This window comes from Eptatretus burgeri, chromosome 12, assembly GCF_056783735.1.
Source record: "Eptatretus burgeri isolate ZD-2024b chromosome 12, Ebu_testis_v1, whole genome shotgun sequence".
Lineage (NCBI taxonomy): Eukaryota > Metazoa > Chordata > Myxini > Myxiniformes > Myxinidae > Eptatretus > Eptatretus burgeri.
Window position 1 is genome coordinate 71,441,559 of NC_140972.1, and position 22,586 is coordinate 71,464,144.

At 42.6% G+C, this 22,586-nt stretch overlaps 1 protein-coding gene across 14 annotated transcripts in view; it reads right to left on the reverse strand.

Moving 5' to 3' along the window:
* Window positions 1-22,586, reverse strand: part of LOC147015894 (rhotekin-like) — a 195,535-nt gene that overhangs the window by 67,902 nt on the left and 105,047 nt on the right. For 11 of the 14 annotated variants that reach the window (XM_085848460.1, XM_085848459.1, XM_085848465.1 and 8 more), the window contains 2 exons: window positions 22,051-22,356; window positions 9,124-9,218 (listed from right to left, as the gene is read on the reverse strand). In XM_085848460.1, the coding sequence (XP_085704586.1) occupies window positions 9,124-9,218; window positions 22,051-22,356 (401 nt within the window). The remainder of the gene's footprint in view (window positions 1-9,123; window positions 9,219-22,050; window positions 22,357-22,586) is intronic. The other 3 variants (XM_085848472.1, XM_085848470.1, XM_085848471.1) reach the window with 1 other exon arrangement.

Consider the following 22,586-nt stretch of genomic DNA (forward strand, 5'->3'; position numbering starts at 1 on the left):
CCTTGAAAGTGGGGGGAGGGGGACAAAAACGAACGTACGCAACGATTGTTAATCGTGATAAACATTGTAAACACCCCGAGCTGTGGATTTTTGCGAACCGAGTGTTTTCCTCCTCCGTCGCCCATGTCTGTACCACCTATTACAAAGGATAAAAGAAAATTCGATCTCATTCCACAAGAGAAAGGGTTTCAGCAAGGAACAGTCGTGCAGTTGGTGTGTATCCTCAGCACACATAAGAAACCCTGAATCCAATTAGAGACAGAGCAAAATAATATTCCTTGTGCTGGTTGACAATTTGATTTTCCCACACTTTCAGTTTCATGCTGATTACTTTAACAATTTAAAGGCCATCCATCTCCATAATACGTGCTCGATGCTCAGTATGCACAAAAAAGTTGGAATACTCAGATCAACTTTAAATGTAAACTTGCAATGAGTGAACAAAACTCACCGAAACTGCATATATAAGTATTTATTTTTCAATCAAGAATATTTTACTCTGAAATGTTCAAGAAATGGCACTGGCACGAGATAAGACTGATAAAGCTCCATGTACAAGAACATGATCTTGAAATTGAATGGCGTGAGAAAGAGTATGATTGTGTGGATGGTTTTCTTCATCAATCCACATTCAATCGAAATTTTTAAATAAGATGTGGGAAATAACAGAGGAATCCATTTTCAGATTTTCGTGAAGAAACAATTCCAAGACACTAGATGACAAGATGATTCATGAGGATTTGCACGAAGGGTCAGCAATAACCTGGTCATCTCTGCGTTGAGTGATCCTGACATCGATTCTTGATGGATTCAGATCTTGACGAAAATCGCTTTCTTGTCCATGAAAGGGTATGCAAAGGTGACCGTCTCAAATGCTTCAGAAAGCTCAACAAAGTAAAAGTTCACATGATACATTTTTCGAAGAGCCAACCATTAAACTTGCTTATTGTCCAATCATGCCACCTGGTTACAATTTTATTCCAGGTAACCTACATTGGTGACTGTAGACTCCATCGTTATCGATTTTTTCTGAGATTGATATATCGGTAGGCTCTTACCGGTATATTGGTATAAAAAAAAAACTTTTTCTTTTGCAGGTTTCAAAAAAATGTGATGGTCCAATGATGCATTACGTATTCATATATGACATACACATCATTGACACAAAGTCATTTTTCAAAGTATTCCCACATGGGGCTTTTTCCCCCATGATGATAATGGTTATTTTACTTCCGACTTCAACTTGTATTAAAAATGATTTTGTTTGAAAACGAGATCAGTATTGCAAATCAGCATAGGCCGGTATCGCTATCATGAGTCACCATACCGGTGATCGGTACAGGCCAGTATGACTATCGCGGATCGCTGTACCCGTAATCGGCACAGGCCAGTATGACTATCCTAGATCTCCGTACCAGTAATCGGCACAGGTCAGTATGACTATCGCGGATCACCACACCAGTAATCGGCACAGGCCAGTATGACTATCGCGGATCACCACACCAGTAATCGGCACAGGCCAGTATGACTATCGCGGATCACCACACCCGTAATCGGCACAGGCCAGTATGACTATCCTAGATCTCCGTACCAGTAATCGGCACAGGCCAGTATGACTATCGCGGATCACCACACCAGTAATCGGCACAGGCCAGTATGACTATCGCAGATCGCTGGACCAGTAATCGGCACAGGCCAGTATGACTATCGCGGATCACCACACCAGTAATCAGCACAGGCCAGTATGACTATCGCGGATTGCTGGACCAGTAATCGGCACAGGCCAGTGTGATTATCGCAGATTGCCGTATCAGTAATTGGAACAGGCCCGTATGACTATCGTGGATCGCCGTACCCGTAATCAGCACAGGCCGACATGACTATCCCGGATCGCCATACCAGTAATCGGCACAGGACGGTATGACTATCCCAGATCTCCGTACCAGTAATCGGCACAGGCCGGCATGACTATCCCAGATCTCCGTACCAGTAATCGGCACAGGACGGTATGACTATCCCAGATCTCCATACCAGTAATCGGCACAGGACGGTATGACTCTCCCAGATCTCCATACCAGTAATCGGCACAGGCCGACATGACTATCCCAGATCTCCGTACCAGTAATCGGCACAGGCCGACATGACTATCCCAGATCGCCGTACCAGTAATCGGCGCAGGACAGTATGACTATCCTAGATATCTGTACCAGTAATCGGCACAGGACGGTATGACTATCCCAGATCTCCGTACCAGTAATCGGCACAGGACAGTATGACTATCCCAGATCTCTGTACCAGTATTCGGCACAGGCCGACATGACTATCCCAGATCGCCGTACCAGTAATCGGCACAGGACAGTATGACTATCCCAGATCTCCGTACCAGTAATTGACACAGGCCGACATGACTATCCTAGATCTCCGTACCAGTAATCGGCACAGGACGGTATGACTATCCCAGATCTCCGTACCAGTAAACGACACAGGACGGTATGACTATCCCAGATCTCCGTACCAGTAATCGACACAGGCCGACATGACTATCCCAGATCTCCGTACCAGTAATCGACACAGGACGGTATGACTATCCCAGATCTCCGTACCAGTAATCGGCACAGGACAGTATGACTATCCCAGATCTCCGTACCAGTAATCAGCACAGGAAGGTATGACTGTAGCGGATCGCCATACAGGTAATCAGCACAGGCTTTCTAAAGCACACCCGACTCATATAAAATAACAAATTGGCGATTGCTTTAAAAACACCCACGAGGGCAAAGAAAAACACGATTGCTTGTACGGTGCTTGGGTGTTGAGGGTCAAAATGTAAAACTGTCCTGACTTCCTGGTATATCTTGACGTCATGCGTTCCACTGTTCAAGGTGTAGACAAGTGCATCAAAGTTTTTTTTTAATCATGTATGGTATTTAACGATTGTAAACACCTTTCTTCGATTTGTGGGTGATATACCAATTATTTTTTTCATACCGATTTATTTCGGTATACCGGAATATAAAAAATTCCAATAGCGGTATATCGATATGAAAAATTATTCCGATATAACCGGTATATCGATACATCGCCAGACCCTCGGTGACTATGAAAATTTATTAAGATTTATTTATTCATAAAGACGATTAATAATTGTTAAGCTTAATCGGTGGCTATTTAGCAGAAACTGATTAAATTTTGGCGGAGAGTCATAGTTCATAACTCACAAGTTGCAGTGGATGAATAATACAGACTATATTTATGTGCTTGTGTGGAAATATTGAAAAAAGAGAGAACCTCCAACAGGCTGAACAGTTTACTTTTTGTATCCCACTGATTGGCCGGATCTGGATCCAGACCTGAACTGAAATCTCATCCACCAAGTTTTCTGATAACCCCTCCATAACTTTTTGAAACACCACATGTCGTTTTTTGGCACCATCTCTCAATGGTGACAACATACTGAAAAATTAAAATAAATTATCGCATCTGGATCCAGATTTGGATCTTCACTGAAATGGAATCAATTCGTCCTTGTCCCACACCCAACTTGTCCACTAAGTTTTGTTTGAATATGTCCATAACTTTTTGAGATATCCTGCTATATATCGATTTTGGCAGATATAGCAGATATCCTGCCATAAATTATTAATTTGTCTTCTCCATATTCTCACAATAAAGCTTTGTTGAAAATTGGATGACAAAAGCTCGAATGGGGAAAAAGTTATGGCCTGTACAGACAGACAGACAGACAGACATCCAGAAGAGAGTGCAAAACCCTGTCTCCCACTGCATGGGAGACAAGCTGATATAACTACAACAGCACTCGGTCGAGAGGATACCTCCACCAGGCTGAACGGTTTACGTTTTGTATCCCACTGACAAGCCAGATCTGTATCCGGACCTCCAAGGTCGAATCGACTTGTTCTTGTTGCCTAACCAACTCATACATCTAGTCTTGTAATAATCCGTCCACAACTTTTTGAGATATCGTGCAAGATATCATTTTTGGCTCAATCTCTCAATGGTGAACAATCACTTTTAAAATTATAGTCATCGGATCCCGATCCGGATCTTCAAAATCTAATCAGTTCGTCCTTGTCACACAGCCAACCTGTTCACAAAATTTCATCCAGATCCGGATCTTCAAAATCTAATCAGTTCGTCCTTGTCACACACCCAAACCTGTTCACAAAATTTAATCCGGATCCAGATCTTCAAAATCGAATCAGTTCGTCCTTGTTACACCCAAACCTGTTCACAAAATTTAATCCGGATCCAGATCTTCAAAATCGAATCAGTTCGTCCTTGTTACACCCAAACATGTTCACAAAATTTCATCCGGATCCAGATCTTCAAAATTTAATCAGTTCGTCCTTGTTACACCCAAACCTGTTCACAAAATTTAATCCGGATCCAGATCTTCAAAATCGAATCAGTTCGTCCTTGTTACACCCAAACCTGTTCACAAAATTTAATCCGGATCCAGATTTTCAAAATCTAATCAGTTCATCCTTGTCACACACCCGACCTGTTCACAAAATTTCATCCAGATCCGGATCTTCAAAATCTAATCAGTTCGTCCTTGTCACACACCCAAACCTGTTCACAAAATTTAATCCGGATCCAGATCTTCAAAATCGAATCAGTTCGTCCTTGTTACACCCAAACCTGTTCACAAAATTTAATCCGGATCCAGATCTTCAAAATCTAATCAGTTCATCCTTGTCACACACCCGACCTGTTCACAAAATTTCATCCAGATCCGGATCTTCAAAATCTAATCAGTTCGTCGTTGTCACACACCCAAACCTGTTCACAAAATTTAATCCGGATCCAGATCTTCAAAATCGAATCAGTTCGTCCTTGTTACACCCAAACATGTTCACAAAATTTCATCCGGATCTAGATCTTCAAAATTTAATCAGTTCGTCCTTGTTACACCCAAACCTGTTCACAAAATTTAATCCGGATCCAGATCTTCAAAATCGAATCAGTTCGTCCTTGTTACACCCAAACCTGTTCACAAAATTTAATCCGGATCCAGATTTTCAAAATCTAATCAGTTCGTCCTTGTCACACACCCGACCTGTTCACAAAATTTCATCCGGATCCGGATCCGTGCACAACTTTTTGAGATATCGTGTTATATATCGGTTTTAGCCATATCACTCAATGGTGAAGAATCACTTAAAAATTCTCTGATCCAGATCCGGATCCAGATCTTCACCAAAATCTCATCATTTCTTCCTTGTCACATACTCAACCACTCCGCCGGATTTCGGCCGAATTCGTCTCCAACTTTTTGAGATATCCTGTTCACAGACAAACAACCAGACAAACAAACAGACAGCCAAACAGCAGACAGGGGTGCAAACATAACCTCGGTCCGCTTTTGGTGATGGAGGTAATAACGTTTGACTGACAGCAGAGTTATGCCTCTGTAATTTGAAATGGAGAGCTGGCTGCCATTTTTTTCAAAAGGAAAAGATAAGTATGATGCCTCACCACCAGTCATCACCATCAATTGTTCTTTCATCCAAATGATGTTGAAAATGGTCGTGAGCCGCTAACCCCAAAATATCAAGATCGTGGTTCTGCCATGGCTGTATCACACCTTCTGGCCATTATACTGCTATAACAAACCATCTGGTGAAAACAATTACAGTAGCTCCCATAGATGAGGTGTTATTTCCGATCTCTTTCCATCCGACCAAACTGGAAGATGCCAATGATACCACTTGCCTAACCACTATCATTGAATATCTTAAAGAGCCAATCATCTTTGATGAGGAAGTCTTAAAGATTGGCAAGCTTAACAGATCGTTTTGGCAAAGAGAAAAGCCACGCAATTTCAGAAATATCCATCACCATCCTCTCTTTACCTCGACAATATTGAGGAAGAGTTTGTCGACATGTTTGTCCACATGAGATCTATGGTGAGCTGCTCTGGTGAACCGTCAGCCAAGGTGACCCAAAGAAGAGCCCCATTCATTGTGGTCTTGTACTCATTGTGCAGGTCACTATGGTGTCACGAAATGATCAGCCATTGTACCAAAGGTACGCATTTACATGTCATTGCTGTCGGTGCTGAAACCTGACCACTCACCAAGACTAGATGTTAAATGCTCTCTCAACACATTAACAAAGTAAGGGGATTCAGATTCACTGATGAAGTTCATCATCAGACACAGCAGGTGGCACACCATCATTTCTGCTGGTTTCGTCACCACGTAGCTTACCAGCACATTACACCACCCCATGCTGCTTTTAACTTCCATACACAGGTGGGCATGTGGACAAGGTATCGTGGTGCCCAATTGTCTTGCTGATCAGATGTGGCTAAAGACCTTTACCAACGAAATATCATCATTGAGGAAATAAACCGAGCTGCGCACCATCAATACAAACAACAATAACATTACGAGAAAAGACAAATCAACACAGTGTATGGAGTTGAAACCATGAAACAAGAGTTTGAGATTATTAAACAAGGTATACATTGCTAATGTTACATACACCTGCAAGCAGACATTGCATACGTCTACATGACAAGTCAACTCAGAAATCCATTGTTTCTTCTGACGAGGTCGACATACATGACAGCACATCCTCCATTTGTTTGATTTCTGTCATTTACAGATGTAGAGACAATGGGCTGAGTTCATTAAGAGCACAGCCTACAGGTTACCCTGAGCTAGTATAAATAGGATAAATTATTGGTACTATCAAGCAGAGCCTTCCGAACATCGGATTTTGTGCCACTCAAACTAGTTCTCCCTTTGCTTTTGTCCCAGTCGCATAACCCTGGGTATTCTCTCGACCAATTAGTGATTGGTTTTAAGTTGTGTGGCTCATCCACATGCCTTCTAAGGAGCACAGTGGAAATAGCAAGGCATTTAAACCAGATTAATCCATTCAGTACATCACATCAAGATAGACATTGAAAGCAATCCACTACTGCAACACCACACCACTGTCATTCGCCACAAATGTGTGGTGGGCACACATACAAAGAGCCATTCTGTATTGCCACAGTCGGAAACAATCTGTAATCCTCCCGCTCCATTACCAACTGCATCACTGCTGCATCATGGACTCTATTCACCCTTGTGAAAGGTCACCTTGCATGAAACAAACATGACAAACATAAACACACTCATGTTCGTCAAATACTGGTGTCAACAGACCTTCGCCAAATGGGGAATAAAGTATTAAGTAAGTTTGTATTTATGGGAACTGCTGGTGAAAATGCTAACATTTTTTGTGATAGATATATATATATATATATATATATATATATATATATATATATATATATATATATATATATATATATATATATATATATATATATATATATATATATATATATATATATATATATATATATATATATATATATATATATATATATATATATATATATATATATATAGTAAGAACCTTAACAACTTCCCCCTATTTGCCTTGGGGAATGAAGCCTCTCCACTGTAATTAATTCATATACCTTTATTCAGACACCCGAGCACATCTAGCAGTTTATGCTTATTCCTCGAACTTCCCAAGTAGAACGATTATAATTGTCCCTAACCTTCCTGCAAATAATGGGGTACAGTGCTGACCTAGGATCTGAGAAGCTATGCATTCAAATCGAGCCGAAGCACAGCAATATTAAGTATTTGGATTCTAATCTTTTGGAAAGTCAAGCTTGTCCCAGAATTGTCAGTAAAATCCAGCAGGTCCATTGATGACATTCAAAATGGGGATTCTTTTCTGTCTTGTCTTCTCCACCTGGTCTGGTGTACGTGTGATGCAAGTACAAGTACGGTCAGCGGTGGATTCCACAAAGTCGTTCCGAATGACAATGCTGACCCGAGCACATCAAATGACGATGGGGTACTTCTCCTGTACTTTGCACCTTTTTTTTTGTTTTTAAAATATTGTTGATTGTAGTAAATAATGCCATAAACAGTAAACCTCAGCAAAACATACAATTCTGATTTTGCAACAGCACGGATAAAACGTTAGTCAATTCGAACTGAGTACGTAGACACACAATAAAACAGCCATGATAATCCAATGGAGGTTCTCAAAATTTTGTCCTTTTAAAATACAATGAATGAATTAATTTTTAAAAAATAGATAAATAAATGAAACAACCAAATACAATGATTTATCGAACGTACAGGATGAATAAATAAATAAAATTAAATTAATGACCAAATTAATTAATTTATTAATTTATAAAATGATTGAATAAATCCATAAACAAACAAATAAAATAAACAAATAAATGAATGAATGATTAAATTAATTTTAAAAAACAAAACAAAACCAATAATCAATTAAATTTTAATTAATGCAAAGAAGCCATTTGTGTAAATTCCATGAGGGTTGGATTATTATTATTATTATTATTATTATTATTATTCCACCCATCCACTGGGACCATACTCTGTGCAGAGCGTTGGTGCTGCCGAAGCAGTCTCCTTGGCTATTGGGCACAATCCTGGACGGGTCGCCACTCCGACACAGGATACCAGCATGCTGGCACTCATTTTGCCGACCTCGGAAGGATGACAGGCAGAGTCAACCCCACCTGGTATTAATTCAACAGCCGAGTGGGATTTGAACTCAGGATACTCGGTTCCTAAGCCCACCACCCTAACCATTAAGCCAACACCAGGCATATTATTATTATTATTATTATTATATTTAAAATGCAGCTTGCGGCTGCTGGTTGCATCATTTCTGGGAGCACGGCTGTGCCGTTGATCCAGTGCCCCATGTTACCAGGAAGCTGGTAGTCATTTTGTCGACCTCGGAAGGTGACAGGCCGTCAACCCACCTGGTGTTATTTAATGGTTAGACAGTGGCTCGAATTCAAGACCCTAAGATCTTCAGGCCACCACCTTAACCGTTAAGCGAACACCCGGCTTTTATGAGGATTGGCTGAATACACCATTTCAAAATCGCCGTTAATTAAGGCACTCAGGACTTTTAACCATGAGATCAGACATTTTACATGCAGAAAAGGAGATTCAATAAAACATCTTTCCCATGGTTAGTTGTTACATACAAAGGAAGATACTTTGCCATGCACCTACAAACAATGTCAGCCAAACGTACCCGCAGCTGTGATGACAAGGTCATGCGTTCTGAAGCCATTTTGTATGTCGTTCAGGGATAACACGGTGTGCGCCAGAAGGTGGAAACGTGGCTCACTGGTGAAAGGAACAAAACAGGGTCGACTTTATAATTTTAGGTCCATCAAAGAATAAAACATAACATCAGAACTCTGTTCAAACCTTAAAATATATTCCCTGAAACCTGAAAAGAGAACAACATTTGCAGATTTTTTTTCCTGCAAATTAATGTTTTCCCTGTTATTACTGATTTCAAATGTCTAATTGTACCTTTTGTTAACCTGGATTCATGATCATCATCAGAACCAATCTTTCCATTGTTCACCGCCATGCATACCCACGAAGAATAGGTGCATGAGCGCTCATGCCTCATTAACTGTACGCGGATCACATATCATCGAGTTTCAGAATCCAGTGCAATGCAGAACTATTATGAATCGACTTGCCTCTTCACCTCGAATTATAATTTTTTAAGGGTGATCCAAAACTCAAGATATGTGCACTTGCCATTGAGCTGTCTCGCCTGGGTTTGAATCTCGACCCAACTATAAACTGTCATCCTGGTTTTCCACATGCGTGGGGGCGAATCGAGGTGTGTGCCATCCATCTGATCTGTTAAAGATCCATCAGTGTCTTTCACAAATAGTAAGCGAGTTACCACCAGCACTCTGAAGAAATTACAAATTCTTCCCCAAAATCTTGGCTCACCAGGTGAGTATGCCAATAACCCCAAAATGAGTAGAGGGAGACCAAGGTCCTGCAGTGAAATGAAACAGGCTGATGGTGACGGAGCCTCATAGAGGGGCTTGAACATGTATAATTATGTTACGTGCAGAAAAAAAGACATTAGGAGACATTGGTGAACTTTCCGGAGGATTGCAAGCACATTAGTAGAGAATGGACAAATCGACACAGTCAGCCTGTTTACAGCATTTGCACCTGGGATCCATCTGTAATGATCCATGTTTGCCCAGATGGTAACGCTAAACAGGCCATACTTGTGATTAGTTAATCACGTTGTCATTACATATAATCTAATACTTCTTGAAACAGACCAATTAATCCAACCTTCTTGGCCAGGGAGAGTTTTTGGCCAAAATCATTCACCAACAGGTTGGCCAGGCCTGACAATCGAATGAAGGTCAGAGGAATTTGTAATTTGTTCAAGGTGCCTATAACATGTGGACTCCTCACAAAGGACACCATGAGATCTTTTACTTTCACCAATTCACACTTGCAGATGGAACACCCAGCTTAACATCCATCCAAGGGACAACACACTTTGTCATGCAACATCCTGCCTGGGAGGCACCAATCTGATAGTGTATACTCAGGTCAGGACTCAGGTGTATACTCGATGACATACACCATCTAGTTTATTGGGAATATGTGATGACATTTACATATAAAGTGACTACCATCACCGTAACCACAACCACATCATAACTTCATCAAATGGGGCACAGCAATATTTACCGATCGAGACAATCCATAAAAATACAGTATTTCAGGTTTTCATTTCTAAATCAGGTTTGCCATCTTCCTTTTAGACCTGCCTCATTAGTTCAACAATTTTTGTCTCGTAACTTCTACTCTCGATTTTATTTATTTATTTATTTTTGCCGTTCCAGATTACCCAGGGAACACGTGTGTTGTGTATTCAACAAGTTTGACTGATCACTCTCAACTTTTTTCACAAATAAATTGTCCAAAGAAAGAAGCTGTAAACAGTACGTTTTGGACATCACAAGCTTCCTTCCTGTGAGTGTGTCAGGCTGAGAGGGGTTGGGGGGCGGGGGGTAAGGGTGATCACAAAAAAGTTTCCCCACCACCATGGATAATTGCGGGGGCACCAGCAAAGTCAAGCATGCCACTACCCTGGATAATTGTGGGGGCACCAAAGTCAAGCACGCCACTACCCTGGATAATTGACAGGGCACCAGCAAAGTCTAGAATGCCACTACCCTGGAAAATTGACAGGGCACCAGAAAAGTCTAGAATGCCACTATCCTGGATAATTGACAGGACACCAGCAAAGTCTAGAATGCCACCACCCAGGAAAATTGATGGTGCACCAGCGAAATCTAGCACCCCACTATCCTGGATAATTCACGGGTCACCAGCGAAGTCTAGCATGCCACTACCCTGGATAATTGACAGGGCACCAGCAAAGTCTAGAATGCCACTACCCTGGATAATTGATGGTGCACCAGCGAAATCTAGCACCCCACTATCCTGGATAATTCACGGGTCACCAGCGAAGTCGAGCACCCCACTACCCTGGATAATTGACAGGGCACCAGCAAAGTCTAGCATGCGACTACCCTGGATAATTGATGGCGCACCAGCAAAATCTAGCACCCCACTATCCTGGATAACTGATGGGTCACCAGCGAAGTTGGGCACCCCACTAGCCTGGATAATTGACAGGGCACGAGTGAAATCTAGCATGCCACTACCCTGGATAATTAATGGCTCACCAGCGAAATCTAGCACCCCACTATCTTGGATAATTGACTGGGCACTGGCGAAGCCTCGCACTCCACTACCCGAGCTACTTGACGGGGCACCAGCAAAGTCGAGCACCCCACTATCCTGGATAATTGACAGGGAACCAGTGAAGTCTAGCACCCCACTGCCCTGGATAATTGACAGGGAACCAGTGAAGTCTAACACCCCACTGCCCTGGATAATTTACCAGGCACCAAAGTCAAGCACCCCACTGCCCTGGATAATTGACAAGGTACCAGCGAAGTCAAGCACCCTACTGCCCTGGATAATTGACAGGGCACCAGCAAAGTCTAGAATGCCACTACCCTGGATAATTGATGGTGCACCAGCGAAATCTAGCACCCCACTATCCTGGATAATTCACGGGTCACCAGCGAAGTCTAGCATGCCACTACCCTGGATAATTGACAGGGCACCAATGAAGTCAAGCACCCCACTACCCTAGATAATTGACAGGGAACCAGTGAAGTCGAGCACCCCACTGCCCTGGATAATTGACCAGGCACCAAAGTCAAGCACCCCACTGCCCTGGATAATTGACAGGGTACCAGCGAAGTCAAGCACCCCACTGCCCTGGATAATTGACAGGGTACCAGCGAAGTCCAGCACCCCACTGCCCTGGATAATTGACCAGGCACCAACAAAGTCAAGCACCCCACTGCCCTGGATAATTGACCGGGCACCAACAAAGTCCAGCACCCCACTGCCCTGGATAATTGACAGGGTACCAGCGAAGTCAAGCACCACACTGTCCTGGATATATAATTGACAGGGTACCAGCGAAGTCCAGCACCCCACTGCCCTGGATAATTGACAGGGCACGAGTGAAGTCCAGCACAGATGTTCATGGTTTTTTTTTAATGTGGTGTTACACAGATCCAGTGGCACACACATTATTTTGCAGCAGTGGGTGATTTTCCCAATGAATTTGGAACAATTGGCATATCTTTGGCTGTGAAACGTTTTGAGAACACAAAAACCTGAGACTCCCACTTTGTAGGCAGACGGGCTATTAAACTTCAACTGCAAACCAACATCTTCCGGCAAAGATAGGTTGATGCTCCCGACAGCAATTATTCAAATGTTGTGTGCAGTTATTTTTTTCCAAACCTTTCACAGCAATTTATCAACTCACAAGTCCATGTACACACACAAAATTGGACTGAGGAATGTCTGGGTGGAGTAAAATCGAGCACAAACATTTGAAATTTTCCAAAAGCTTACTTCTGCCAAGAAAAATAAAACGTGCTACAATTTTATACAATACACTCATGCTTTCAGATTTACCGATGCACAACATGCGGAGCGAATATCTTCGGCAATTCAGAACAAAAGAAAGAAATCCGTTCCATCAATCGAGTTAATGGAAACCTATTATCTGCCTTTTCAACACTCATGCCTGCCACCACATCCCCTGGTCCTTCAACCACCCACAATAAATAAGCAAAACATGAAGGTACAAAAATAAAACTTCGAGAAAGGGAATATCTATTTTGTATAATTGGCGTTGTTCTCGAGATACTTTGTAAAGAGCAATAATTTTGGTGTTATTCTAGCATTTTAGCATCTAGTGTTATCTAGTGTTATTATAGCATTCTAGCATCTAGTGTTATTGTAGCACACACAGGAATGACAGTTTGTAGCTGGGTCAAGATTCGAATCCAGGTGAGACAGCTCGTCTCACCTGGATTCGAATATTGACCCAGCTACAAACTGTCATTCCTGTGTGTGTGCAGTCCCTCGGATAGACGTTAACCTGGGCATCCCAACTGCCATCATTAGTTGGTGGAGGTAAAATATCCTGCAGTATTGTTTACAAAGAGTAGTCGAGCTGTCACCGGCATCCTGGCCAAATTCCAAGTTCTTAGTCTGACTGCTGGGAATGTAAAATGGCAAAGCTGCCAGCATAACCCATGCCAAGAAATTGCTTTGGCAGCACTGATGCTCTATCGAGACAATGATGATGATGATGATAATGTTGTTACTACTCAAGTTCATTAATGCCTCACATTAAGTGAATAAATGGGAAAGTTACTCTATTTGAAGATAAAGAGCTAAGCCAACTCATTAGCCTGTCCCCTGAACATCAGGAGAGGAGGTTTTTAAATTGTGTGTGTGTGTCCGGGGTGTAACTTTTTTCACCGTTTGACGTTTTGAACTCAAATTTTCAACAAACAAAATTAAGAATTTGGTACATCGGTCAATGGAACCGTTTAGTATACAGAAGAATAAGAAGGAGTCTAAATACAAAGTGGACAGATGCTTTTTACATTTTCAGATGCTTTGTAGTTTAAGTTGTATCAAGGCAGGAGAAAAAAAAAACAATGCTCATATTTTGTCATGAAGATTTCACCTTTTCCATATCAACCAATTCTTAATGTTGGACCATCGTTATTGGATATTCAGGTAATTTCCACACAGCGTCGTCAAAAACATCACACCGAGTAAGCAAAAGGAATGAGATCCAACCCAAACCGTTCGACTCCAAGGACATCGAGTAACTACATGTTCATTGGGTATTGATTGGAGAAGAAAAATAAATAAATAAACAAATAAATAAACGATACAAATTTGATGGATGCACCACAACAGATACAACTGGGACTAACATTAAGCATTCTATTTTTAAACCAAAAATATGTCTGAATCCAGACAAAGGAGATTATTGTCTCTTGGCAAACACCAGAAAATCTGACCAAACAACCAGTTTATTCAGCACCCTCGTTGGACTAACTTCTTGGGGGAAAATTCTGCAAACAATACGTAATCGTACTAAAATAAGGCAATTCTCTGTACGTGTGTATGTATGCATGCATTATGTCTGATTATTATAGAATTCAAAACGGCTGTGCCAATGTCCACAAAAATTTGGCAAACATGCTCAGGGTTTCCGACATCAGGTGACGGACGTAATGCAATTCTTCCATACCCTCACCCACCATACCAAGCGAGAATGGGGGGGGGGGGGGAGACAACTTGTGATTTTCACCTGCACATGGAGAACAATGCAAGCGGTTTAACCACTGATTCCTGCTGGGGGGAACGGATATAGGTACCTTTATTTGCTCTGAGAGGTAACGGGTGTTACTATTACTAAAAGGAGACGTGTATGTCCGTCCGTCAGGTGAAGAAGCAGGACCTCGGGCTACAATGTAGCAGTTCCTGCAGTCATAGAATAATAAAAATGGTACCTTTGCAAACCCAACAATTGATTTACTTGATTTGAAAGCAAATACTTGATTTACTTCGAACAATAAATATTGTCCATTTAATCATAAAGGTGCCCGTTTTAAAAGCTCGTCCTTTGGTAGAAGTAGAAGTAGAAGTAGAAGTAGAAGTAGAAACAGGAATGGGATCTTAATGCAGCAGTTCCACTTGTATTGTAACATTTATTACTCCACCACAGCAGGAACCCTTTTGAAGGAAACAGAAGGAGCACACAAAAATAAATATAGTAATATGGTACTTCTCAATCACAATAAAAAAATATATAAAAGTATTTGGGAGATGACACAAACAACAACAACAACAACAACAACAACAACAACAACAACAGTCACCACGACAGCAGCAACAACAACCACATGTTATAAAATATATATTTCACATGTTTTACTTCAATTTGCATCCTCATTTAGACTCGTAGATAGATATGCAATATCTTTGTGAAGTGCAACATGGTGTTGCTGATTAAACCCATCAGCGAAGTGACAGGAAGGGACCACTATTATTTATTTTTATGATACAGATCTAAGTTTAAAGAGAGATATTCAACTGCGATGTGCTTTTTAGGTCATCTCTACCGAGATGACCTAATAAAGCCGGACCAAATGTCCGTCCATCGGTCCGTACGTCCATCCGTCCGTCAACAATTTTTCTTTCCAATCTTGATGAAACTTAGTATGTGGGTAGAGATCGATGAGTGTTGCACACCGATATAACTTTTGTCCGGATTCAAGGTCAGGGTCGAGGTCACGAGGTCACGTAAGTTATTTTTAAAAAAATCGCCATTTTCAAAACCTATCTAGTCTGCCATTCTGCAAGATATTCGGCAACTGTTTATTGATTATGATAGTAAAAAATATTATCTTGTATCTAAACGGACAGATTTTTGAATTTCCGTCCCGTTTGGCCGCCACGTAACCTGGAAGATGGTCAAAAACACCTCCCGGTACAAAGAAAACTTTTTACTTCCGATCTTGATGAAATTTGGTATGTGGGTAGAGGTCGATGAGTGATACCCAACGACATTTTTTTCCCGGATTCGAGGTCAAGGTCACGAGGTCACGAAAGTTGTGAAAGTCGCCATTTTCAAAACCTATCGAGTCTGTCATTTTAGGAGATATCTGGCAACGGTTCATCGATTATGATAGTAAAAAACATTATAGAGATGACCGTCACCCCCACACGGGGGTAATTTTTCATTATGATATCTTACAGGAAAGCATGTAGCAACTTCACTTTAAGTCATAATAAGGAAACATCAAATATGCATTAAAATTTTATTTCAATGATACAGATCTAACATCGAACCACAAAGAACAAGTAGAATACAGAGTTCGACTTAACCTTCTCAGACAGCACCATGAAACCTCTTTGTGAATGGGTGTATCTGGATATTGGCATCAACCGAACATATAAAGATTAGTGAAGCCAACATGCTATCCCGTGTCCAATACGTGGGCAAGAAACAGAGTGAATCTGTACACGACATCTCAATTCCCTGGAGAAGTCCACATGTGCAAGAACTCTGATCACATTCTTGATGGAATGCCACCTCATGTACTGATCTTGAAAGTCGGGATGGCGATCATGCTGCCACGAAACTTTGATCAAATGAATGGTCATTGCAGTGGATGCAGGAACACAACCACTCCCGTACATCACCATGAAATATCTGATGAGCTCTTCACAGTGCACACAGATGAAAACAGCTTTCCATACCTCGCATTCCGTCTCTCCGTAAGACCAGATCTTGCCATTCAAGATGGTATGAAGGCAATTCCCTCTCCGGTCATGCTTCACAATGACAGTCCATAAGTCACAGGGACAAACACTTGGTAGGATTGCTGTTTTCATCTCATCAAACGTATTTAGTCATGGTTAGTGCTGCACAGCCAACAGTCAAGTTGGTGACATCAACGGAATAAAAATCTTGACACATGATGATAAGGACAATAAGCTTTGGGGGGTCCTGAAGAGTTGTGGAGTGCCTTCAAGACCACCGTCCTTGATGTTGCCGGTGGATGTCTTGGATCTCACCATAGGGCAAAGAAGAATTTTGTCTCAAGGGACACTGGATACCATTGACCAGAGTCGCAAGGCCAGGCTGAATGGCAGAGCTGAGCTGTTCAGGGAGCTGAGGTGTAAAACTGTACATGCGCTAAGGGTGGACAAGGAGCCTATGTTGCGAGGAATCTGTGAGGGGGTAGAGCATCACCTGTGGCCAAGTGATTCTCGTCCTGCTTACAGGGGGATTCGCGTATTGCATTCCTTCAAGCCCATCCCTCTGTGTACTGCAGTAAGAGCAGAGGATGGGAGGCTCTTGACAGAGGAGTCCTAAGTGAAGGGCCGCTGGGCCGGTTAATTTGAGCGGTTGTACCAGGCTGATCCACCAGCTGTCGAGTTGGACGTTCGGGGTGTTACAATCACTGTTGTTGAACTTTTAATCAACTATGGTCCAACTTAATTTGTGGAATCACAAGCTGTAGTGAATCGGTTGAAATGGGGAAAGGCTCAAGGGATCTGTGGCATCCATGCTGAACTTTGCAAGGCTGGTGGAAATGCTGCACTCATGTCGTTGCATGCAATTATGTGCTCTGCCTGGAAAAAAAGGAATCATCCCAACTGACTGGAAGAGGGGCCTTGTTGTCCCTCTCTGGAAAGGGAAGGGCGATCGTCAAGACTGCAACAACTACTGAGGGGTGACGTGCCCTCAGTGCCAGGCAAGGTCTTTGCTCAGATAATTCTTGACCGGGTTTGCCACCATCTACTTGAGCACCAGCATCCAGAGCAGTCAGGCTTTACACCAAAGAGGTCAACGATTGACCGTATCCTTGCTCTTCAGGTCCTCACCGAATGCAGACGAGAGTTTCGGCAGGGGCTGCTTGCAGCCTATGTTGATCTCTGTAACACGTTTGATTCAGTAAATCGGGATGCCCTCTGGAGGATTCTTGGTCTTCGTGGGGTGCCACCAAAACTGATCGATCTGATGTCTCAACTCCACTCTGGTACTGAGAGTGCTATGAGATGTGGTGGTACCATCTCTGACTTATTTCCAGTTGTTACTGGAGTTCGTCAGGGGTGTGTACTGGCCTCCACACTTTTCGGCACTTGTATGGACTGGATTCTGGGGAGGATGTCGAAGAGATTAAGCTGTGGTGCATCATTTGGGAATGTCAAGATCTCTGACCTTGATTTTGCAGATGATGCAGTCACCTTTGTGGAGATTGCAGATATCCTTTTGGGGACCCTCGAGGTGTTGAATGAGGAGTTGGAGCCGCTGGGATTATGGGTTTCCTGGGTCAAAACTAAGATCCAGGCTTTCAATGACATCTTGGATGCTGCTGTCCTGTCTGTGCCTGTTTATGGTGAGGATGTTGAGGTCACGGAGAGATTCACTTACCTTGGCAGTGATATTCATGTCTCTGCCGTCTGTGAGTCAGAGGTCAACAGATGTCTCGGTCGGGCCTGGGGAGTCATGGATTCACTGGATCATGGGGTGGGGTGCTGCGGGTACCTGTGCGGGAGGACGAAAGTCTGAGTCTTCAGGTCCTTGGTGCTTCCAGTCTTGCTCTATGGATGTGAGACTTGGAATCTGACCAAGGATCTGAGACAGAGACCTAATTCCTTTGGTACCAAGTCTCTTTGGAGAATCCATGGCTATCGCTGGTCAGACTTTGTGTCCAACGAGCGGTTGCTGAGAGAGACTCGGATGAGATTTGTTACCTGCATAGTCCGTGAGCGTCAGCTGCGGCTGTATGGACATGTGGCTCGTTTTCCTGACACTGGTCCTGCTCATCAGATTCTCTCAGCGAGGGAGTTTTGTGAGTGGAGGAGGGCAGTGGGCTGACCATATTCCTCAAGGTTGCAGCAGGTTGATCAGCATCTCAAGGAGGTGGGGATGGGCCAGGCATCTGCCTGCGGGATAGCCAGATGGAGGTCCCTGGAGTACCCGCGGAAAGTGGACGCAGCGACGCGCTGCTCTGGCACATGCTCCTATATCTGACCCAACCTGACAATAAGCTGCGTATCAGCCATGTCATCCATAAAGATATCCTGACTTAAAATTGAAAGTGAAATTTTCTTTAAAAAAAAAAAAAAACAGTCGAATCTCACGAAAATGACTTTGTTGCACATCTCAGCTTGTTTCTTCACCAAGTCACATTCATTGAGTGAACGGATATGTACTCATACTTGGAAATAAAAATGAGCCGTTACATTTATTAATTTATTTATTTTTGTTTTATTATGCATCTGGGTGTCTTGTTTTTGCTCAAAGCCGTACTTTTTACAGAGGAAAGATCCAAGACACATCAGGGACATCCCAGGGTGAAGTCAAGGTCGTTGTTAACAATCTTTTTTTTTCTTCTTTCTGGCAGTGCAAGGTTGTGGTTGTTCCGACGGAGAATGATTTATGGAAAGGAAAAAAAAAATGTTTTTGGCAGCCCGTATTTTCGAGCAATTCAGTATGCTCCTTTGTGTTCGTTTAAACTCATAAACAGCAGAGATAAGGCATGAGACAACATGTAAAATTACCCCCACCCCAATCCTCCTACCTGCGACTCTACCCTCACTGCACTGTTTTTTTTATTTCTAAAAAGACTCATGGGGCTGCATTTTGTGAAGTTGGTGAACACAAGACAGAGCTAAAGGCAATCAACGAGAGAATTCTTTTTCACATCAGAGAACATGTCAGAGATGCTGTTATTTGAATAACAACATGTGCTCAGGAGGGTGGCCATAGAGAATAAAGGTACGGTATATCAGAGATCACGAAGCTTGTTAGGCACGTGCACGATGGGACTGACGGATGGTGAGACGCACATGCAGACGATGCAAAGTTATTGATAAAACAGGATTCATGTTTGACTTTGATGCATTGTTAAACCACTGGATGGAATAGGTTGAAACTGATTGGACTCAGGGGCTGCAGAGGAATGTTTTCGGCAAAATTTCATATCCCCCGGGGTTTAGAGTGGGTAGGGTGAGGGGCACGGACACACATTCTCTATGTAAATATATACATTGTATAGCACTGCTCCCGGTGGGGTGGGTATTGTAAATCATAATAAGATACCCCAGTATTCTGCTTGAAACCCATAGACAACACAGAGGTGGGGGAATTATCATACCACACTATGAAATCATATTTATTGTGTGTTTGTTTCATTTCAATGACTCCTGAACTGCTGGATGGATTGAGGTGAAAACTGGTAGTTGTTCTCGAGGTGCACATGTTCAGGTTTTAATGGGAAAAAAAAATTCTCCCGAAAGTGGGAATATTACAAGAACTGAACCGTTGAATGGAATGAGTTGAAAACTGGTTGTTGGACTCGGGGTGTTGGTTTTACGCGGGATAAAATTCATGGTGTCTGAGGTTCAGAAACAATTGTGAAGAACGCAATTCTCTCTCTGTAAATGTGTTCCTCATAGCACTACTAGGTAGAAGCAGGGATGCCATTGACATCATAGAGGTTGTGAATGAACCCAACCGTAAGCACAGGTTATTTGCTGGTTCAAAATATGTCTTCAACATTTTAGAACATTGATAACTCGAGGGGGAGCACTCGGGAGAGTGCAAAACCTCCACCGCCAATACTGCTGGGTCACTCAAGTGAACCTTATATCTTATTCTTTAAATATGATGTCAACAGTGCTGACAGTTATAGTTCTTTTCTCCAACATTTTTTTTTGGGGGGAGGGGGGGGTTGGAAATCACTGAAAACAAGTAGAAATGCAAAAAAAAAATTCTCTAACAATTTTTTTTTTGGGGGGGGGAGTCCAAAAAACCAAGTCCAAAATTTAATGGCATGATCCTTGGACCATACCTAACCCCCCCCCCCCCACCAAGTTTCGTCGAAATCCGTTGAGGAGTTTTTCCATAATACTGTTCACAAACAAACAAACAAACAAACAAACAGAAAGGGATGAAAACAGTAACCTCCATCCATCTTTGAAGATGGCGGAGGTTAATTATACAAGTAGGTATAAATAACATAGATGGGGAGTGGGAGAGGGGGGGAGAGGATGAGAGAGTGATAGGGAGAGTGATAGGGAGAATGAGACTGAGGGGGAGTGATAGGGAGAGTGATAGGGAAAGTGATAGGTCGAGTGATAATGAGATGAGAGGGAAAGTGGGAGATGGTCAGAGAGAAGGAGATGGACAGGGATAAGGAGATGGAGAAGGGGAGGGAAATGGAAAGGAGAACTGAAAGGGAGAGGGAGAGGAAAAGGGAAACTTGGAAATGGACAGGGGGAGGAAGATGGACAGGGATAGGGAGAAGGAGATGGACAGGAATATGGATAGGGAGATGGGCAGGATTAGGGAGATGGACAGGGATAGGGAGAAGGACAGGGATAGGGAGATGGATAGGAATAGGGAGATGGACAGGGATAGGGAGATGGACAGGGATAGGGAGATGGACAGGGATAGGGAGATGGACAGGGATAGGGAGATGGACAGGGATAGGGAGATGGACAGCATCTCAAATTAACAAAGAGATAGGGAGAGGGAGTGCGAGGAGTGAGTATGTCCAAAGAGAGAGTGTGCACACCTGCATTTTAAGCTTGATTAGACTTCAACATTTTTGCCTGGAGGTGTTTTCAGCAAGATGAAACAATCTTGAAATATATTTCACCACCAGGCTTTTATACGATGATACATCACATCACAGGAATGGTGCAGTACATGGGCCAATGACTCATGTGCAACACACCACCAGTGACCCCAGATACTATTGGCCATCACTGTTGACATCAGATAGCATTGGCCAATCGACAGTAAGATGAATCAGATGGGAGAAAACCTGAACCAAAAATAAATCTTCTTGGATTACCAAAGACAACCTCCAAAAAAACCCCATCAACCTTCATTCTAGTTAGTGTGCATTAAAATATCAGTCTTGGATGTGTTTCTATCTTGCAGCTCAACAGTACACTTTAGCTTAAATTTAAGGTTACCACCACAAACAGATTGTTCCAGTTGAGAACACAAGGTGCCAAATTAAACTTCACTTGACTCGGATTAATCACATGAACAGTAAAATACAATGAACAAAATAAAAGCACAACACGGAAATTGAACTCATTCTCTCTGTCTCTACAGTCAAAGCAAGTGCTCAGGTTATTAGGCTCATTAAAGACGTGCATTAAGGTTAGGGGAAAATGAAAAGCTCACCAAAGAACAGGCATCAATGCTGATGGAATGTTGGAAAGGGCTGCATTCCAGACCTCATCCATATACACAGATGCTTTTTGTCCCCCTGCCCGTCCCAGCGAGCTGCCCAGACGCTCACGGAGCCGGAGGCTGCTTGGGGAGCCAGGGGAGCGGCACGGTCTGGGATTTTCAGGTGTGATGGGGAAGATCGGCGGTGTGCTCGGAGAGCTCTGAGAGCCAGAAGGGCTTGGAATTAGCATCGAGGGCCCATTTACTCGGCAGCTGTATAGCTCCAGATGGAGGCGGAATGAGGGCAAGACATCAGAGCTGGAACGAGGAAAGAATTTTTTTTTTTTTTTAAAAAGGCAAGAAGTGCTCAAGAGGGAAATGAGAATGCCACTCATTAGTTAGATTAATGTGATGCAGGGCAGATGTCAAGGGTAAGTCTCAAAATGTAAAAAGGGCAACGAATAATAATAAAAAAATAAACCAACATTTGGCACAACCAAAACATGGGAAGGAAAAACAAATTCAAATATCTATCATATAATGCCATT